This window comes from Plecotus auritus (assembly GCF_963455305.1).
Source record: "Plecotus auritus genome assembly, chromosome: 3".
Lineage (NCBI taxonomy): Eukaryota > Metazoa > Chordata > Mammalia > Chiroptera > Vespertilionidae > Plecotus > Plecotus auritus.
The window spans coordinates 197293152-197315707 of record NC_137772.1 but is presented as its reverse complement, the minus strand read 5'-3'; the positions used below and the strand labels follow the sequence as shown (position 1 = coordinate 197315707).

The window sequence follows — 22556 nt, the reverse complement described above, 5'->3', positions numbered from 1 at the left end:
GGAAAAAGTCCAGATTGTGTCCTCGTGGGTTTTCTTCCCTGTGCTCTGGGTAGGTGAGCCTCCCGAGCCCAGGCGATGGATAATAATTATTCTTAGGAAGTCTGTCCTGTTTCCTACTCCAGGGATTGGTTTAACACGAAGAATTTCTGTGCAAGTTTTCTTTATTTTCTTTAAAAAGGGAACCTAAGACAGAATCCATTCCTTCTACTGTAATAATGTGGAGGCCTGAAGGAAAGCAAGAGATTCCAGCGTGGTGCTTCTATTTGTAGTGGTGAGGTTGTTAGCGTAAGTTCTGTTGTATAGCAAGCAAAACTGCTTCATGGAAAAATCAACTTTCTCAAGGGCATTGGAAACATCCAAATGCTCACCATCCCTCTGTGTGCCTTATAAAACTCTGCTGGTAAGTTTCCTTTGATCATGAGCCTCCTTTCCTAAATAGCTCTCATGGCCTACAGGTAACACCCCGGCCCCTTTGTCTAATGTTCATGAAGTTCAACCCTGCTCTTCACCCACCTTTCTTTCTACACTAAGCCAAACTAGTCATCTCATTCTTACTATATTTTTTCATCATGACTTTTCTATTTTCTACTCTCCAGATCCTCCTACCCATGGTTTACAAGGTGTCCTGCACAAAGCCCATTTCCATTTATCTTTGCTGTTTTGAGCCATATGTCTTTCAGAACAGTAATCGTTATTGCATAATGAGCTTTAATTGTGTATCAAATACTGTTGTAAAAGCTTTAATATTTCCATTCATTTAATCCTCATAACAGCTCTATGACGATGTTATTGTACCCATTTTAAAGATGAAGAACTGAGGCACAGGGAGGTACCAGTAGTTTTCCTAAGGCCTGATCCAGGGTTCAGGTTCCAGAATTCATTTATGCTATAGCATATATTCTTACTTGTATTTCAGTACTTATTTACCCACAACTGGTTTGACGATTTTTGTTTTCTTTTTTTTTTTAATTCTTTCCCAGGATCTAGCAAATTCTCCTATTAGAGAAGGAGCAATATCCTCAGTAAATCTTCGTTGAGTGAATTAAAAAACCTATTAATAGTAGTCAAGGAAATTAAATCCCAACCCGGGGTTGTTTGATTATTTTTCTTTTTAACCCTAAGCAGCAATATGTATAACATTTCCAGTAAATTTCTAAAATATTTGTATTTAAAAGAAGGAAAAACTTGTGGGCCAAAGAATTTATACAAAAGGGGTATAAAAACAGTCAAAGAAATTATGCCTCCAGTGCCAGAAAATGTGAGTGTAAAAAAGTGGCAAGTTAAAACCAGTTTTGTTTTTTGGTTTTAAGGGAGAGTTCCCGTACCTCAGTAAAACTTGGCATTGGCGAGCACATGGTCTTGGTTGTAGTTGTTGCCACGAGACCTGCCGATTACTAGTATGTCATGTAACTGGTGATATTGTCGTGTGTTTAATTCTATTCCTACATCAAAAACAGACCATGTTTCTTCGAGGCAGATGGTACAAATGTAGAATCAACTTAGTACCTAAATAATAAATTTTTATCGGTAAATCACTCTGTAGAAAATCAGCTAGATTCTACAGTTTCTTTCAGAATGACTTACACTATACTATACAGATATAGTATAAATCACCAACTATCATTAAAAAATGTGTATTCAGCCCTAACTGGTTTGGCTCAGTGGATAGAGCGTCGGCCTGTGGACTGAAGGGTCCCAGGTTCTATTCCATTCAAGGGTATGTAGCTTGGTTGCGGGCACATCCCCAGTAGGAGGTGTGTAGGAGGCAGTTGATCGATGTTTCTCTCTCATCGTTGTTTCTAACTCTCTATCCCTCTCCCTTCCTCTCTATAAAAAAATCAATAAAATATTTTTTTTAAAATGTGTATTCATCCAGAGTTGAAATTGGGACCTAGGCAAGGAAACTAGAGCTGAAATAATATTTATTTCTTACTCACACAACTTGGTTGTCACTTGATTATTTCATGCTCATCAGTGTGTCCTTGAGTTGAATTTCTTTATTGTGCTAGAATTTAAGATTATCTTTCATAAAACACAAGCACAGTTGACCCTTGAACAATATGGTTTGAACTTCTCAAGCCCACTTATACACAGCTTTTCCCCCACAATAAATATGTGCAATACTGTAAATGTGTTTTCTCTTCCTTATGATTTTCTTTATATATATATATATATATATATATATATATATATATATATATATATTGCTAGCTCACTTTATTGTAAAAATACAGTATGTTAATACACAGGACACACAAAATGTCTTGATCAGCTGTTTATGTTATCAGGAAGGCTTCCAGTCAACAATAGGTGAAAATATAATTAGAGTCCAGAGCCTACTAAAAATTCACTACTCATAATACATTTTTTCCTGTCAGGTGAAATTATCTTGAAGTACCGAGAGAGAGAGTTCAAATGTTTAAAGGAGATGTAAATATAACCAGACATTATACCTAGCACTCAGAAATGGAGATTTCATATGATCATAGGGAAATGGAAGGAAAATGATCCATTTTAATGTCCTTATCATTGTCTTTTAGATTGTATCTCTCACTTTGATTTGTATTTCATTGTGTAAAGAACTTAATAGAGTTAGTCCATTCTCCATGAGTATATACTTTTTTTTTATTTATTGTGCAAAAGTGTTTATATACATCCCTGCTGGCAGGTCCTTTGAGATTAAGTACGTATGACAGCAGTTTTGTTGGTCACACCAATTATTCCTGATGTGTAGCACTGGAACCCACTGAATGAGAGAGGTTGAGGAAATGTCTCTGAGGAGGTAGCATTTGTGCTGGACCCTATATTGTGTAAATTGGTGATATCCACAAGTTATGACAGTTTAGAAGAAGGAAGTCCTGGCAACCCATCTCACACACACACACAAATAGGAAGAACTTAAAAAGAATTGGAAAAGAAATAAAGAAATAAATTGAAGGGAATATAAAATGGCTAAGTCAAGGCCTTAGTAAACTGGACTTCGAGGACCACCTTTGTTCACTGATGACCTGAGAACTGTATATTTTTCATTAGAACAGTGGTTCTCAACCTTTCTAATGCCGCGACCCTTTAATACAGTTCCTCATGTTGTGGTGACCCCCAACCATAAAATTATTTTCGTTGCTACTTCATAACTGTAATTTTGCCACTGTTAATGAATCGTAATGTAAATATCTGTGTTTTCCGATGGTCTTAGGCTCTATAGCAGTGGTTCTTAACCTGTGGGTCGCGACCCACAGGTTGAGAACCGCTAGCAGGATTGCCTAAGACCATAATTGCCTAAAACGAAAATAATTTTATGGTTGGGGGTCACCACAACATGAGGAACTGTATTAAAGGGTCGCGGCATTAGAAAGGTTGAGAACCACTGCATTAGGAGGTTCTGAATCCTATTAGGAAGCAAGGGTTTTTTAGTAGCTACCACTCCTGGAGAAGATTCTAATGATTTGAAGGACTTTTCATTTTAAGTAGTCCCTTCCTAAGCAGATGTTTATGGATTAATTTGATGCTTAAATCATTCCAACTCTTCCAATTGCTTTTTCCAAGAGTTTGCTGCGTTGTGGAATTTTAGCTCTAAGAGAACAGCAAGATGATAGATAGATCACATGGAATAGCCCTTGAACATTTCCTGGGTAGTAATTGAGAATATCTGAACTGTTATGTCAGTGTCAACTCAGGGTGACTAACAGCGTATTTAAAAGTTGTTGACCCAACACTCAAACATTGTCTTGCTTGGTGGCATAGTTTGTTTCTACACTGAATTTCAGTTGATGTAGTGGTTAGTGCAGTGAGTATATTTAACATCTATCCAGGTTATCATCAGGTATGAGTGTTTAATTTTTTTAAATATATTTTATTGATTTTTTGCAGAGAGGAAGGGGGAGGGATAGAGAGTTAGAAACATCAGATGAGAAACATTGATTAGCCGCCTCCTGCACACCCCCCACTGGGGATGTGCCCACAACCAAGGTACATGCCCTTGACCGGAATCGAACCTGGGACCCTTCAATCCGCAGGCTGATGCTCTATCCACTGAGCCAAACGGGTCAGGGCGAGTGTTCAATTTCTGTGAGTTATTCACTCTTTACCATTTTTTAAGAAAATATATATTTTTATTGATTTCGGAGAGGGAGAGAGAGATGGCAATATCAGTGATGACAGAGAATCATTGATCGGCTGCCTCCTACACACCCTACACTGGGAATCGAGCCCGCAACCTGATCTGATTACCACTTTTTAATAGAAAATAATGAGGTGTGAGAGATCATATTTTAAAATTATTTAAAACTTAATTTTGTAATTAATGTTGCTTTGGTGTTACTATTTAAATCCTGAAGATATGGTATGTGATACGCAAAGATAAGTGAATTTGGAAATTTGAGATGAAAGAAAAGGAGACTGTAAGTATTCTTATCTTGCCTCTGTGCATCTTTGGTTGAATATTGTGTTATAATAAGGAATACATTTGGTTTTTGTCCCCAGTTTTTGGCACAGAGCTACTTAAACCCGTAGAATTTCCTGAATGACCAGAGTGTCTTTGTCGGTTCATGAAGTGACTTGGAGTGGGGACCCTAGATAACCTCAGTGTTTGGAGGCTTAGAACTCTCAGCCCCATTCGCTGAGATTTGACGAGCTTCCTGGTTGTGAATTCATCTACTTGCCTAGAAATTGGTACATCCCAGTTCTATGGGGACAGAAACTCCTGTGGTGAGGAGCCTTCCAGACCCTGTCCTATGGACCTTTCCATCTGGCTATTCATCTGTGGCCTTTATAATATCCTTTGTAATAAACTTGTGAACATAACTAAATGTTCTCTGGGTTCTGTGAGCCCCTCTAGCAAATTGTTCAAACCCAAGGAGGGAGTCACGGGAAGCTCCAGTTTATAGCCAGTGGGGGCAAAAGCAAAACAACCTGGATTTGTGACTGGCATGTCTAAAGTGGGGGCAGTCTTGTAGGACTGAGCCCCTTCACCTGTGAGTTCTGATGCTATCTCCAGGTAGATGGTGTCAAAATGGAGTTGATTACTTGGTGGTTTGTGCTCTTCTTATTATACTAGTATTTTTCTGATCTGACAGAATTTTATTAAATGACCTAGGAAATAAAAATCAGTAATCCGCTGATGCAGCAGTTGAGTGCTTCATGTTATACAGCACTGTTAGACACGATATGGAAGAGATTGGTAGGAGATCTATTTCCTAACCATTAAAAGAACCTCTACTTGGGATATTAGTGATGAATAAATTGCCACCAAAATAATGGAGACAAATTACTGGGTACTAGGTTGAGTCATTTGGAACACTGGGGAACCAGGTCACCTAAGTCAAGGTCAAGGGCGACATTGCCAAGTGATGTAAGAGTAAGAACGGAAAAATGATAGCTGTCACAACTGGTCCTCAGTCCTAGTCACAGACATATCTGAGGGACTCATTGAAACATTATTTTTGGTGACTACTTTGGAGGCCCTTCCTGGACTTCTTTTTCTGCGGCTTTTTAGTGAAGTACGATTCCTGCCTTTTAGCGTGGAGATACATGAAAAGAGAATAATGATTAATTGAGATTTAGGGTCACTGCCAATGTAGAGAAGTTTATTAGCTCTGACGAAGGTGGAACATCCATCCATGCCTGCCTCAGCTTCATTTTCTAAAATGTGATTTGGGCAGAAGTGAGAAAGCTAAACTATCCATCGCTGGCATTTGGGAAAAGCAGGGAAGAATTTTATAAGGCACTTGTGAGAATTGCCTTGTTGGTATGCAATTTTTTTCTTAAATTAATCATTTCTCTGTTAATTGGGTACCTTTTATAGGTGTAAATTTTAGATTGCATCTTAAATTTGTACTTGTACCGCTACTGCTGTCTCTAACTGAAATCTCTTGAAATAGTCAGGTCAGCTGTCATTTACTTTGCTAATAAGCATTTTCCAGATTTCCCCCAGGCATTTTGCCTCTTCCTCTGCTGTGCTGCACAAATCGGGTTATGTTATAATGACCTGTTTACAGCTCTCTCTTCCCTAATAAACTGTCAGTTCCAGGCTGTTATGGCCTTGAGAGGAGGGACCTTATCTGATTCCCTCTTTCGCGTTCATTGCCTGACCCACTCTGTGTCCCCTGTGGGCGTCCTGTGATCAGTGGGTGGGTGAGGAAGGGGCCTGTGCCTCCCAGATCCTAGAGAAGTAGTGCAGGGTGCTGGTAACCTCATAAACCAGACACGGGCAACTTGTTAGTCCTCAGTATCTCTGGTAATCTCTTACAGCCTCTTGACAGATCTCTGCTGCTTCATTATTACTGTTTTTCTCCTGACAGCAGTATGCAGAACCACCTTACCGCTGTGTGATTCTTGCAAACATACTATGCTGCAATTATATTACAGAAATGTCTGCTTTTCCATGGGATAATTACACAGCATGTGAAACAATGAATACACCCAAACCAGATCTGCAAGAATAATAACTCTCCTCGTAGTGAAAGCAGTTGAAGACTATTACATAACAGAGGTCAAATTGATTTGGGGGTATGGATAATAAGCTTCCTACATTTTAACCATCATATATTCTTTTTGTAGGTTGTTAGGTCATTTGAAAGGGGCACTGTCCTGTGCTTTTAGAACTGTGGAAAAGTTGTTTTGTTGACTTCTTTTGATGTTTTCAAGAATGGGTTTTGTTTTTTTAGTGAGAGTAGTTTAAACTGAACATAGTTGAGACTAGCCAAACCTTCACTTTGGGGAAAGATCATGAATCACCACTTTTCTAAAACATATGCAAACCCTTCTGATTATAGCAAACCATGTTGGCTTGCCTGTCTATATTTCAAACTACATGATGAAACAATTTTGTTTTTTTTCAGTTTGGGATGCTATTTTAAATCTTTGTTATAGCAGTTATCATATGAAAGGGGTGTTTTAACACTGGTTAAATTAGTTGCCTGGCAGATTTAGTTGTGAGACAACTCACTTTGAGGTATCTGAACATTTTTACATTATTAGCATCCTAATCATTTTGGATGAAGGGCATTAAATGCAGAAGAAATGTAGTTGGCTATTAAATATGAGTTAACATTTAATTAAACACATATGGTAGGCACTGTCCCAATTGCTTACATGGTTTTTTTCATAGAATTCTCACCAAAATCCCATGAGGATTAAGTTATCTTTATTTCTCATATAAGAAAAGTGAGTCATGAGGGACTAAGCAACTTGCCTGTGGTACGGGGACTATTGAGAAGAGCTGGGCTTGAACTTAGGTCATCAGACTAGAAGCTTTATCCTTGTGACCATGAAGCTGGACTGCCTCCTGTAAGAACAGACATATGATGAAAGGCTTAACCTCCCTTGCAATTAAAACACATATACACAATTAGAATTGTGTGATACATTTTCTATTAGATTTGCAAAGAAGAAAAATAATGATCAATACTCAGTATGTGGGGAAATGAGAATCTAATCTATTGAGATACAAATATAACGTTACCTCTTTTTGGAGGACAAAGCATTTAAATGTGGAAAACACACACATGCTTTGACCTGTCAATCCCACTTCTAAGAATTATCTTACACAGTTAAACACACAAAGCACAGGTATGTCTGGACAGTTACATACATGTAGTATTGTTCATATTAACAAAAAATTAAATGTGTGGTGGTAAACAGGTTTAGATAGTTGTGATAGGCAATGATCATAAAAGGAAAAGTTAGGTCCTAGCGGGTTTGGCTCAGTGGATAGAGCGTCAGCCTGTGGACTGAAGGGTCCCGGGTTCAATTCCGGTCAAGGGCACATACCTCGGTTGCAGGCTTGATTCCCGGCCCCAGTTAGGATAACTGCAGGAGGTGACCAATTGATGTGTCTCTCCCCCTTCCACTCTCTAAAAATCAATGGAAAAATATCCTCACGTGAGGATTAACAATAAAAAAAAATAAGGATAAAAGGAAAAGTTAGGAACATAATTACTGACATGGAAAACTGTTCATGACATATTGTTGAATGAAAAAAGTAGGTTGCAAAACAACATGTATAGTTTGATTTTCCTATGTTGAATAAATAGATGTCTATATATACAGACTCTAGTCCAGCCGTGGGCAAACTACGGCCCGCGGGCCGGATCCGGCCCGTTCGGCTGTTCTATCCAGCCCGCAGAGCCGAAAGAGCGGAGGGTTCTCTTGCTCTCCCCTCCGCTCCTTCACCAGCAGCAATGTTAACATGGCAACGTCGGGGAAACACGGCCGCAGCTCCTTCTTCTGAGTGGGTGGATTTATATCCGCCCATTCAGTAGAAGGAACAACCTCTCAATCTTCCAGAGGCTCCTTGTAATGCCCGCGGACGCGTCCCCCGACATCACCCTGGGAATGCGTAGACACGTTATCGTGGTGATGTAGGGAGACACGCCCCTGGAGAGCACAGTATCAGAGCATTAGCTAAAAAGGAGACCAACAACACTGTTCCCACTGAAGTTGATGTTTTAAAGACCAAAAACCTTTCAACCCAGTCTACATTGCCATCTACATCTACGTCCCGGGCATAATTTGGAAGTTGCACTAAAGAAAATGTTTAATTTACTGTTTACACATTTTGTTCTTTTCTATTTGTTTTAGTTTTAAATTATTTTATTCAAGTTTAATTTGAAAGGCTTTTGTACCTTTCCTTTGTTAGGCAATTTTATTTTGCCTTTGCCATCTTCAATATAAGGTATGTTATTGTGCTATGATTCCTCCATTTTTTGAAGTTTCAAATGATAATAATTAGTGTTTACATTCTTCTTGTTAAAATGTTTGAAATGAATAAAACTATTGAAATAAAAAAAAAAAAGACCGTACCCTTTTATGTAATGATGTTTACTTTGAATTTATATTAGTTCACACAAACACTCCATCCATGCTTTTGTTCCGGCCCTCCGGTCCAGTTTAAGAACCCATTCTGGCCCTCGAGTCAAAAAGTTTGCCCACCCCTGCTCTAGTCTAAAAGGTTGTGCACCGATGCTAACAGCTGTTCTCTTTACTGCTGGACAGTATACCTTAGTGATCAAAGATATGGGCAATGGAGACCCTCTACCCAGGTTCGAATCCTGCTGGTGAATTACTTATTAGCGCTGTGACCATGGACATGTTCCCTAACTATTCTGTGCCTCCGTTTCTTCAATAAAACAAAGATAATTACAGAACTTGTATCATTCGTAAAGTGTTTCACATAATAAGTGATGATTAAACCTGAGTAACTTACCATTTCTGGGTGGTGGGACTCCAGACTTTTAGCTTTCTTTATACCTTTTATTGGTAGAATTTTTGAAATAAAATATTTTTAAAGGGGTTTTTTAAATTGGCATGTTTACAGTTTTAATAGGAAATACATAATTTTTTGAGCTAGGGTTAAAGTTTCTCACTGAATGTTTTCTTCCAGAGCTCTTTGCAAACCTGTATGCTGATAGTTCACCTATGCTATATGCCAACTGTAAGGGAATTGAAGTCGCATTTTTCTGTTAGGGCTGGAAAGCATGCATAATCACATCCAATTCTTCCTGACGAAGCTGCCTTAATTTGTGGCTGCAGTGACATGTGAGGGTGTGACGTCAGTCTGTGTCAGCCGCGCAGAGTGGCAGGCCTGCCTGACAGCCACAGTGCATTTCCCAAGTGCTTAGTCCCCACAGTGCTCATTTGGGAGCAGCTCAGAGACAAAGGGGTTGAGTCTTTCTTTTTCATTCCAGTATCCTTTTTGCCTGTAGTTGAATGTCTGTTTACGAATGTGAGTTTGATGAAGGCTGGTGAGTAGTTCTTGTTACTTTTATATATAAATAGCTAATGGCTAAATGTCCTCTTTTCTTCTCAGCTAATGATCCTGTGGCAAATAATCTTTGTAGCCCCAGTGCCAGGCACAGTGCCTCGTGCAAAGGATTTGCATTCTATAAATGTTTCTATAGCTGAAGTATGATATTGGTGTAGAAATGTAATACGTGATTAAGTTTTCAAATGACTTGGGCATTTTAAGGTGTAAGCTTCTTAGTCTCTCCTTACCTTTAAACTACACAAATGCCTAGTAGTTGCAAATTGCTTTAAAGCCTAAAAATTTTCATTTAAGATTTTTAATTTATCCTGTTTCTTTTTTAAGTTATTCAGAGGAGAAACTTGTGGTTTTTTTTTTTTTATTTTCATAAAGAGAACTTTATGTGAATGATTCTTAGGTTCCTATGGAGATGCTAATAATACCATTATATTATGCTTTTATTTAAAAGTGTATTAAAATTAGTCTAAACTAACAGTTTGTTGAAGCTGCTGATATTTATCTAATTCTTGAATTATTTGGGCTATTTCAGTAATGTGATTCAAAATAGGAATCCTCATTAACCTAAAAGTTAAGAGCAATATAATGACAGGAGTTTATTACAGATAATATTTTGGCACTTAAATAAAGAAAGTTATTATTACTATTGATTGTAAAGGCTGGGTACAGTCCTTTAAAGATTTCTTAACAAGATTTAGTCTTGTCTCTTTGAATTGCACTATTGTACATTTATTTAGTTGCCTTTTAAAGCATTTGTTTAACAAGTAGGTTATTAAGATTTTTTATGTCTCTGTTTGCTCATTACTTTTTTCTCCATTTTGAGTGGATGAATGATACTATTTTAATTTCATACTATTTATATGGTACAAACTGAAGCCTTTAAAGTTTTTTACATTTTGCCATTTTAGATTCAGTAGCAGCCTTGTAATTTCAAGGTCCTTTAGAGGAAATTTCAAACAAAGTTTTCTCTTAAAGAACAGGCACTTTTGCTTTTTAAGTCTAGTTGAGGAAAAAACAATAGGAAATTCTTAATAAATATGTTAAATATTTTCACATCAGTCTTCTGAAGCAAATAAAGAATAAGACTTGTTATACACATTTTGTATATGAATAAGATGGTTAGGTGTTGAAAGAAAATTATTTAAATCAGCGTTTTATATGTGAATGTGCAAAAAATAGCACATTTGAGGAATTTAGCAGTAACTGCCTCCTATTACGATTCTTAGTACATTATACTATTTCTATATTTAGAAGCATAAGAAATAGAGAAGTAGGGTTTCAAGTACATTTTATTTGATTCGACGGCCTTAATTCAAGATCCACATTTTTTCCCTTAGGTTGCAGAATTTTCAGCTCGCAGCTGAAAATTGTGCCCAAAGCTAGAATATTTAAGTATATGGAGAACTCATGAATATTTTTATTCCCTTTAAAAATTTATCTTGAATCCACTTAAAATATTTTATCATGGTTTTAAAATAGCTTATATTTTAAACTTAGTAAGTTATATAGTAATGATGAGTTGGAATACATCACTGTACATCTTAAACAAGGATGTTTTTGAGGCGTTATGGCATCAGAGGTCACTGCCCTAAATACCAGTAAAGTTCAAGTGAGGAGAAGCCACTTAAACTTTCTTGTATGGACAGGAAATTAAATCTGGCAAAAAAAAAAAAACCCACAAAAACACAAAACAAGGGGATGAGCTGAGCTGCAGGGGGGAATAACCCGAAATTGACATAAAGATTTTACTCAGGTCTACAGCAGTCGAGGATAAAGTGCTTGTCTGTTTTCTGATGAATAAAGTATGCTTTGAGGAACCTTTTCCACCAACACGGAAGCCGGATGGGAAGGTATAATTGTGCTATTTATTCTCTAAGTTTAGAATTTAGGTTAATAAATTCAGATGAAGTAGTGTTCTTTAAGCTGCATATAGTCTTGAACTATATTTTTGTTTCCTAGCGGTGGACAGTACAAAACCTTGTGTATATTAGCTGCTTAGTAAATATTTGAGCATAAACAAATGAATTGATGAAGCAAATAAAATGAATGAGGAGAATATTTTGATCTTTGTATTACAAGGATTCATCTTCACTGTGATGGTGAAAACCTCTTACTTATCTAACCAAGTAGTAGCACGTCGTGGTCTCGTACTCGGTCAGAAGGAAATGTGTCTCGGGTACAATACTGCCTTCACAGTGGACTGCCGTGGACATTGGGTTTCATTGCTGGCTCTGCTCGCTGTGTCTTTGCTATAGAAAGTGGGTCTGACCCTGCTATTCTGGGTCAGAGTTCTGTCTCACTCCTGCCTTTTCTGTAAGTGAGGAATTTCTCAGTGCTTGGGGATAATTACGTGCTGACTAAACTGAGCCTTAATTAAGTGCTGTGTGCGTCACAAAAGTACATTAGTATTTTTCAGAGTTAAAAATTTTTATCATTTTGAAATTGAAATGACAGGAGTGGAGCAAATGCATTGATTGATTCAAAACTTACATTACAAACTTTATATATATAAACCTATGGTTACTCAAAGCCTAGATTTTCAGCCCCATTTCTGTGCCCCTTCCCTTCAATCTGTGCTAGCCACATCTGACTGTGCTGATTCTGAGGCTCAATTCAAGTGGCAGCCACTTCTGCGACATCTTCCCTGCTCTTTCTTCCCTTTCTAACCAACATCAATCTCTAATTAGGCTCCTCTTTGCATTTTTATTTATTACTCTATTTGTTTATAATGTTATTAAGGCTATTTCACCAAAGTCTGTTTCGAATGAACAAAAATATTTAAGTTACACTATAATATAGCCATTTTGAAAGAAAGTCTACCTTTTTTTTAAATAAAATCTTTTTGTTTCATAGAGGTATTATTTTTTTAGAGGTATCATTTGACTTATTAGTAACTATCTTTTTGTTCCTGAAGTGATTGTTTAGATTAGAATCTAAACTGTAGATACAGCTCATGCAGTATCAAAATAAATGCTATTAATTGAAGCATAGTAAAATTAAATGCTTACTGATTTTTTTTCTATTTGTATTGAGTTATTTACCCTATCAGTTTGACTTTAGGAAAGAATGTCTCATCTACAATAAAACAATTGGTTCTTTTTTAAATTGTGTGGTTATATGTAGGTTAGAATTAGGTTAACATTCAAGTGATAGATGACACATGAAAGACATGATGCTTAAATTTAACTTTTTTCTAATTTGTTGCTTCCTTCCATTTAATACGTGTTATAATAAAATAAAACATTTCTACTTAGCATTCATTAGGGAATATAAGGAGATAGATGCATATAGTCCTAAAATTTCATTAATTCACATATTTGTCACATTAATACTTTCAAATGCCAAGAAGAATATGTCTACTGCTGGCATATTTCTGAGTTGGGGTTCTGCTTAGTTTTATTTTAAAACCCCAGTAGGCTTTTGCAATTAATAATATTTTTATGCAGGTGACTAGAAATTTTCAAAAAGCATTCTTTTAAACCACTAAAATGCACCCTGTCATCATTTTCATTGTTCTGTGGCTTCACAAGTGCTTTTTGTATAGATCATTCAATGGTAAACTTTAACCTTAGATCAAACCATCAGGCTTCTCATTCATTAAATTATAGCTGTATGTAAACCATTGTGTTTTACATTAAAAATAGGGCAGAGAGCCAACAATGATTTAAAGCAACAAAGTGACATAATTTTACTTCTTTTTAAGAAATCTTACTCTGCTAGCACATTCAAGTTTAGCTTATATTTGGGTAGGGAGTTTAAGAGTCTTGGGAACCTAAGTGCCTGAACTAAAGCAATGATGGTGATATTAGCTGTCTATTCTCATAGGGTGAGAAACATCACCTAATTCTTGAATTCTTGGTAGAAAACTAAATTACTTTTGTGGTTGTGTATATTCTAAGAATCATATTTATGTTTTAACTATAACGTGTCATTTAAACTTCCCTTTTAAGTTAAAGATCACTTAGATGACTTACAAGTGAAAGAATTATAATTTACAAGTGATCTAAAAGGTAATTGTGCCATAACACTCAGGTGGATAACAGTTATTAATGTGATAGTTACATTTTGTTCGTAACGAGCATGGTGTTAATTGAATTTTTCTTACGTTACTTCCAAAAATTCTTGAAAATCTATTATCAAGTGTGTATTTTTTAGATTCTAAATGTGTATGTTGATTTTGTTGCAGAAGGTGGGTGTTTTTGTTTTTGTTTTTGTTTTTGTTTTCGTGAGATTTAGAAATTATCTATAAATAACCAAAAACTAAAACAGATAAATTTATATATGAGCCTCATATTTTGAAATTTTTATTCTCTATCTGTATTATTTCTAGTCTGAAATAATGCTTTCAGCATTAGACTTTCAGCTATCACCTCAAACTGATATTTTCCCACTGTTAAAAGCAATATTTTCTGTTTCTGTTGGGTGCTTTTGTAAAACCCATGCTTTACATTTGTTGTTATTTGTACTTAAATTTTTTTGTACCTATTATCAGGGAAATGAGAAGTACCATTTGTAAATATGTGATAATTTTGTCTGAGCAGCGAAGAATGGAAGATGACTGAGAAGCCATAAAGAATAGGAAGATAGAAAAAAGATAGTGGATTTAAAACGAAATTAGAATCAGGAAAGGTTTCATTACCGTACTTCAGATAGACGTAGACGTGGGGTGATGCTCGGCAGCGACATGGGAGGAGGAGAGGAGAGGAGAGGAGAGGCGCAGCAAGGGCGGCCGCGAGTTCCCTGTCCGTGGAAGAGGGGAAGGGCCTCTAAGGAAAGCTTGGTGTTTTGTTCGTTTGTTTTTACCACTGAGCAGAAAATGGGAGAAGATGTAGGGCAGAACCGAAAAGTCTCGTTGGCTGTGATGAGAGTCAGGGAAGGGGCAGCATTTGAAAGGTGAGGATCTGAAAAGGATGCAGCTCAGGCCTTGGACAACTCTTTCAATGCTGTGAGCCCAGTGTACCCATGTGTAAAGCGAAGATAGGAATGCCTCAAAGGGTCTGTATGAGGGTTGATTGTCAAGTTTCAAGTACAGTGTGTGACACAACTGAGGGTGTGAGCAGCACCGAGTGTGATGCCCAAGTGGTGGTTATTAAGGTGATGATTTTAGAATGGAATGCTGGCAGGGAGGCTCCATCTGTGAGGTGCTCCCACCTGAGTTCTCTCGTTCCCTCAGGAAATCTGAGATGATCCATTTTCTAAATGATGAGAGGAGAGAGGGTAGAAGATAATGGGTTAAGACCTTAAGGAGAATTTGTAGATGGTGGATAAATGAATCGCTGAGGTTTGGGCAGGATGTCTGGAAGCAGTTAATTCTAAGTTAAAGGCAAGTAGCATTTAGAACTAAATGTGGGGAAAGGACATATACACTTTTCATGTTTTGAAAAAAAAAATACAATCTTGTAGATTTCTAAGTTGGTGTGGTTACTTCTTCACATAACCAAGGCTCAAGAATTCAGTTTCTCAAAAAAAGGCAGGGCGCTCTTGGTGTTTTTCTTCTGTTCTTAAAACATTGCCTTTAATTGTGGCACAATTTTTCATGCTATCATATTTTCAGTTTAAAAATAACTTGCAAGAATGGTCATTGTGGTAGTCAGATTTCAGCATAACATTTTTCTCCTTTTTATTAAAAAAATGAAAATAGTTATCGGTATAAAACATTAATGAATTTTACATTTAACAGTATATTAAAAGTTACTTGGTCCAGCGGTGTGGCTCAGTGGTTGAGTGTCGACCTATGAACCAGGAGGTCATGGTTCAATTCCCGGTCAGGGCACATGCCCGGGTTTCGGGCTCCGTCCCCAGTGTGGGGCGTGCAGGAGGCAGCTGATCAATGCTTCTCTCTCATCATTTATGTTTCTATCTATCTCTTCCTTTCTAAAAATCAATAAAAACATTTTTAGAAAGTTACTTGGACTACCAGAAAGCCAGTTGATTTAATGAGATAACTGATTTAATAACTAAGTCACTGCTACAAATAAGGCTTTTTGTGTTTTGTTTGTTTACCTAATTTGAGACTGTTTGAGTCTCAAAGTGGTAAGGCTTTATGATTTCAATTGATAAAAGCTATTCAACTTTAAAACAAGCTGGAGAGTATAATTGACTGAGAGTATAATAAAACCAAGTCTAAACTGAGAACTTACAGTACTCTTTTTGGTTTGAGAATAAGGATACTGAAATCAAGAGCTGTAACTAACATGTGAACTGTTGGCTCTATAATTTTCTACCTAAATTTGAGAAATACAATAGCTTCCATAGAGTCCACATCTCTTTTGCCTTGTTCCAACCTGACAACATTGTGGATGTGGCTGCTTTTATGGGTTGGGTCCTTATAGAAGTCCAAGTCATGATGCTGGCTTCATTCCCAGGGTTGCCAGAAGAATTGCCAAACCACTGTGATATCCTATTTTCCTTATACTAAATTAAGTCCTCTTTCTTTCTCATGAGAAATACATGATTCAGAGCAAAGCATGCAAATGGTTTGCATCTGAGTTTAATAAGAGGCAACCACAATTTCTTCTGTGGGACAGACAGAGTTTGTAAAATACGTATTTTTTATGCATAGTGGATAAATTTTCAACCTCATTGCTATGGTTGCACATACAGAACACTACCTAATAAAGCTTGCTTTTGTCTAACATACCACTCACAAGAGTTATATTGGCTCTTACTGACAATACATTATTAGCAATTTCAATATTTATTTCTTAAATTAGAAAAGAGAATGAATTTTGTAGTAAAACAGTAACGGAGGTTACCCCTAAAATAAAGGTGTTTTTAACACACATGCACACAAGTGCACAAATACAAGTACTCTCAAAGGAGAGACTTGCCAACAAGTTGCCAGGACATAGTTATTGATTGGCCACAACATTTTTTAAAACATTTTCTGAGAGTGGAAATAAAACCTCAAGAGTTTCTTTGACTTTCTGTAAAATAGCCCTCTTTGCCTTTCCAAAGCTTCTCAAAGGAAAAAATTTATAAAACCATATTTGTTTGTTCGTTTGTTTTACCAGGTGGAATGGCGAAATCTAGTTTTGAATATTCTAGTGTGTTTTCTTGGAAGAGATGTGAGTTGCCCTCTCTAAGAAAAATGAAGTGTTTTCTTTGCAACGAGCCTGTCCCTTCCCAACTTTTTCTTGCTGGTATAATAGAAACTTATTTTTTTCACTCCCCTCTAGGAGGGCAGCAGGCAAAGTGGAGACTTTTGATCGATGTAAGTTCACTTACCGTTGATTTGATTAGGAATAGACTCATACATCTGGCTAGTGACATTCTAGGAAAAGTTGGCCAGGGAGATTTGGGGAAACTTTTTTGAAAATGTGTATGTAAAGAGAAACTTTACATTTCGCCCTTGGACCTTGTGGTCTGCCCATGATATTTTAGACTAAAGCAGCCAGTTTGCGACGACTATGAGGATGCCTAGCTAAATAAGAGAGGCCACTCAGTGCTGCTATATCACATGCTTATAAATAATCATATCTCCTTGAAGTCGAAATGTTGTTATGTTTTAAATCAGGCATAGCTCCTTTATATACTTGTTTCAAATAATATGATATGTACTAATCAGTGTAGCATTGCTCTCATTTTTTTCATTTTAATTTTTTAATCTAGTACTCGGTGCCATACTTACTTTTGCAAAAATTATATAAATCTTAATATTTTAAAGAACTTCTTATAGGGTATATTACCTATATGACTTATGGTTTCTTGCACTGAATAAAGGTTGCATAGTTTTGGCCTACTATTGGATAGCAGGAGTTTTTCAACCACATGTTATAAGTCAGCCCATTGTTAATTGTGTTGAATACTTCCATTTTTTCCCCTAGAGTAGTTTGAAAACACTTAAGAATGGAATAGTTACTTAAGTATCACTGACTTTTATCATTTTACTAGAAATTTAAAACACTGTATATTATTGAGCAAGTGCTTTTTCCTCTCTCCATTTTATTGGGGTTTATATTTGAAATGTGCATTGTGTGCATTGTATGCACCTATTGGGGGCGGGGGTCTTTCCGTTCTGTAGAGATTTCATTGTCATTCTCCTCTATAAGCCTTCTGCTGAGGGAAGGCTGGATGTGGATGGAACAATAACAAAAGGTTGTCTCACTTCAGTGACCCTGGAAGGGACACAAATACTGGCCTCCCCTAGCTTCAGAGCACTGCCATGCAATTTATTTGTTATATAAAAGCACCTGCTATTAGAATTGCAGTAACTTGCTGTTTCCATAAATAGGTTATAGGAACTCTGTAGTGGATCAGCTTTCCCTTTTTATGTAGGCTACCAGAAAGCTCAGAACTGCTTCACAGTAGCACAGCTTAGCCTCGCTCTTCCGTACAGTTGCCTACATGATTTATTGTTTGATTCACATACATACACAACATGGAAAGCCATTGGGTAGACTAATGAACTTCTCTTGCTGATAAACATGTCCTTTTTAATTTGTTGTGTATATAATTTGATAGAAATATATATACCAGTTTATATGCAACTGATTTATTCATCTTAAGATCCTTTAAAACCAAATTATTATTGAATGAAATAGTTCCATAGAGGCTTTAAATAAGCAGGTCTTTCCTTTGATCTTCTAGTTACAGTAAATGATTAAATGTCTGGGAGTAAATGGTGAAGAGGCCATTATGCCGAAGAGCAAGCAGTTTGTGTTGCTGTTTGTCAATTTCTTGATGTCTTTTCTAAAACTGGCATTGATTTAATCCTTTTTTCTGGGCCTTCGATACGGCATGATCCTCAGATTGAGCTAGTGAATATGACCTATTTCCTTCAAACCTGAAATCCCTAGAAGAGCTGAGTCCATTTTTTTTTTTTTAAGTGTTGTCACTATTTAAGAATCTGCTCACGTATTACGTTTGCTAGCATAAAAGCATGATCTTCCTCTGGAGCTTTTATATGGGAACTAGAGGCCCGGTGCACAAATTCGTGCACGGGTGGGGTCCCTCGGCGTGGCCTGCAGGGATTGGGCCAAAACCAGCAGTCTATCACTGCCTGCTGCTCCCGCTCATCCAGGCCCTGCTGCGCCTTCCCTGTTGTGACATTCAGAACTATTGCCAGATATTTCCAAACGTCTCCTGTCAGGACGCCCAGTCCGTCCTGATCGGGAGGGGCTTGTGCCACTGCAGCGGCACTTGCCAGCCATGAGCCCTGTGTCTGGTGCCCGTCCCGAGGGGGCTGAGGGGGGGCCGGAAAGCGATCGGCCCTCCGGGTGGGGCTGTGGGATGCCCTTGCTGGCCTGGGAGCCAGATCCATCCCGCTGACGTTCACGCGGGTTGTTGGGAGCCACCTGGCGGCCGCTTTTATATTATTCTTCCTTGGGGAGCGTCTAGGGAGGGGAAGCAGCCGTGGTGCCCGAGGGATTGTGCAGTGGGCGCCATTCTGTCGGTGCCTGGCCCATTCTCCAGAGATTGGACCTGAAGGTCTACTGAGGGAATGAGTGGCTGCCGCCGGGCTGGTGGGCTGCCGGGACGGGTCATTCGGCCGAGTGGTGCTCCCACTGTGGGAGCGCACTGACCACCAGGGGGCAGCTCCTGTGTTGAGTGTCTTCCCCCTGGTGGTCAGTGCGCATCATGGCAACCAGTCGACCAGTCGTTCTGTTGTTCGGTTGCTTAGGCTTTTATATATATGGATTACTTTTCTCCTCTCTCCTTTCGACGTGTTAGGGGCAGGTATTTTTACCAGAAGCAAGATGATCGTCCTATAGTCAATAATGAAAGTAAATAATTATCGAGGACTTGTGTTCCAGGGCACGTTCATACTGTTCACTCTAAATCCTCATGAATATCTGCACTAGAAAGTGGGGGCAAGGGATTTTGTTTGTTTTATTCACTACTATCTCCAGTACCTATGGCTGTTCTGAAAATCTTGCCAGGCGTCCTCAAACTACAGCCCGCGGGCCACATGCGGCCCGCCGAGGACGTTTATCCGGCCCGCCGGGTGCCGCTGCCTGTCCTGCTTAGCAGCCGACTCGTCCCAGGCCCGCAGTGCGCATAGGAATTTGTTCATAGTTTTTTTTTCAAACTATAGTCCGGCCCTCCAACAGTCTGAGGGACAGTGAACTGGCCCCCTGTTTAAAAAGTTTGAGGACCCCTGACAGTAGCTAGGATACAGGTTGTTGGTTATTAAATGGAGGAAATTGAGGTATAGAGAGATAAAGTAATTTGCCTAAGATCACCACATAGCTAGTAAGTGGAGGAACTGGGGTCTGACTCCAGAACCTGTACTCTCAACTGCCATTATTTCCTGCAGCCTCTGTTCTCTCTAGAGAAATAATGCATGTGGCTTATTCATTCAAGTTCATCCTTAGAGGGCTATGAAGGCCTGGTGCAGGGTTTCCCAGCATCAGCCGTGCTGACGTTCCGACCTGGCTACTACTTCATGTCAAAAACTTCCCTGTTCATTGAAAGGTGGTTAGCAGCTGCCTGGCTTTCCCCCATTATACCAGTAGTAACTTCCCAGTTGTGACATTCAGAACTATTGCCAGATATTTCCACGTGTCTCCTGAAAGATGAAATCACTCCTAGTTGGGAACTACGGATCTAAACCTATGTATTAAAATTTCACAGACAGAGAGATATCTGGAAGGGAGAATAGATGAACACCTAGGGTTATATTTAGAAAAGTTTGGACTTCTTGCTGTGCCACAGTGAGTTCAGAAACAAGATGACCGAATGTTTTATATCAAGACCTGAGTTCCATACCTTCTTTGTAAGTACATATTCCTCTAGAAACACAAATTTATGTAAAACCGTATCTTCCAGTGTTACCTTTTCATTTATGAAGCGTAAAAATCCCTGGCAAGGATTTTAAATCTGACACCTTGTCGCGCAAAGCCTCAAATGTATTTTCTAATAGCATAGAGAGGTATGTTACTTCTTAACATAGTAGCACAGTCCGTTTTGCTATAACACAACACATATGTTCCTAAAAATCACCCCACTGTGCAAAATTGGGCAATGAAAAGCATGGGGCTTCTGTTAAAAATGGGTTTCAGAGCATACCACTCAAAAAAGTTCATTAGTCACACATACAAATAAACACAGGAACCTAATAAAAGTGGTTGCACTGTTTCACACACATTAAATGGATAGGAAATACAAAAATACCGCAAATACACTTTGCCTTGAAAAAGACCTGCCGTTTGCTTGTGGGAATGGACATTGCAAGGGCTTCAGCTTGTGAGTTATTGGGAAGTGCTGGAAGTAGGGATGTATGGAATTAGACAGAAAGTTGTATCACCTGTGGATGAGTGTGCTTCATAAAACAGGCAGTGACCTCAGGTCGCCGGCAAATGGTTGAAGTTGTGCCGACGTGTGATGTGTGTGCACCCATGTGGCTGGGAATTCTGTTGGGTGCAGTTCTCTGCATTCTCCTGGAGTTTCCCACAGACAGGTTCATGCATAAACAAATATGGAATTTATGTGATGCTCAGATTGTTCCCTAATAGATGAATCCCACTGGAACACACTACTGCACAAGTATTATAGTGAAACTGATGGTACTCCTGATTTGAATGTTGAGGCCCTTCAAAAAAACCAGCAGCAACCAAACTTGTGACTACAAAAAAGATGGCAAGTTTAGGCTGATTGAAAACATACGCTTTGTAAATAACGGAGGGGACAAACTGGTTGAATTGAGGAAAGGCCGGGAATCATTCATTGTCTTCCGGGCCGGCCCTCATGGCCCTGAGCAGGCAGGCAGGCACTCCTCCTCTGTGCCAGGGACAGTGGTCATGACTGGGCACTTAACAGGGGGCCAGCCAACTCCCTCAGTGCCCTGATGCTATACGTATTAAAGAGTTAGCGTATTAGGCGTTAAAAAAGAATTTTATACATTAACAGGTGCCTTTGGGGGGGGGGCGGGGATTTTTTCCCCCCCGGAAAGACTCACTTGGATTTTATTTACACTGATTTTTTTTTTTTTATTGGCTGTCACTATTTAACTCATTTTTAGTTTCTGTGAATGATTTAGAAATTATGTTTATCCTTTGGTATTGTACGTAAAAATGCAACGTATTATAGAAATAAAGTGTAAATGCCATTATAATAAGAAGGAATGGTTTTTAAATTGAAAAATATCTTAATTAAATTTTTAAATATCTAAAAATGTATATAAAATTCATTTGCTTAAGAGCAATGAGGATGGACAGTCCTGTCAGGTAGTGGGAAATTACCACGTTTTTACAGTTAGGACTGGATTTGATCTTTTGCTATGTCATACATTTTATTGATTTTGATTAGATTTTGATAAAATGACTAGAAAATATGACTCTGGTTTTTCTATTTACTCTGGTTTTTCCATTTGGTAAGTATGTTGTTTTACAGGAGATGGCAATATTTTTATTCTAATTGCCTGTAAAATTTTGTTCTTCTGATTTTGAATTTTATAGAAACCTCTAGTAATCTTGACTAACTATAGCTCAAAATATACCATTGTACAGATTTTGGGGATTTAACATTTTAGAAAATGCACTATGTGTGTGTGTGTGTGTGTGTGTGTGTGTGTGTGTGTGTGTGTGTTATTTAGTAACCAAGAGCCAGATTTTAGGAATATTGTATTAGTCAGAACAAATGAGTAAACATTTCAGAAAACTTGTTAGTTTGCTATGTGTTAGCAGTTAGGTAAATATATTAGGAAAGACTATTTCGTTTATTAAAAACAATAAAAGACCTCAGAGTGTTTTTAGAGATTTTATTGAATTATGTTAATTTAATACAAGAACATTAAGTAGTAGAAGAAGAATGTAAAAATATTCATATTTGATGTTGGTTTTAGTCACTGGTCTTT

The 22556-nt window shown here is 38.0% G+C and overlaps 1 protein-coding gene across 21 annotated transcripts in view; it reads left to right on the top strand.

The window, feature by feature from the left end:
• PLEKHA5 (pleckstrin homology domain containing A5) overlaps window positions 1-22556 on the top strand; it is a 216445-nt gene that overhangs the window by 103146 nt on the left and 90743 nt on the right. The window contains exon 1 of one of the 21 annotated variants that reach the window (XM_080662937.1): window positions 9619-9743. The exons of the other annotated variants lie outside the window; for them this stretch is intronic. Within the exon in view, the coding sequence (XP_080519063.1) occupies window positions 9709-9743 (35 nt within the window). The 5' untranslated portion in view covers window positions 9619-9708. Of the gene's footprint in view, window positions 1-9618; window positions 9744-22556 lie in introns of those variants that run through there. 21 annotated transcript variants of the gene reach the window in all.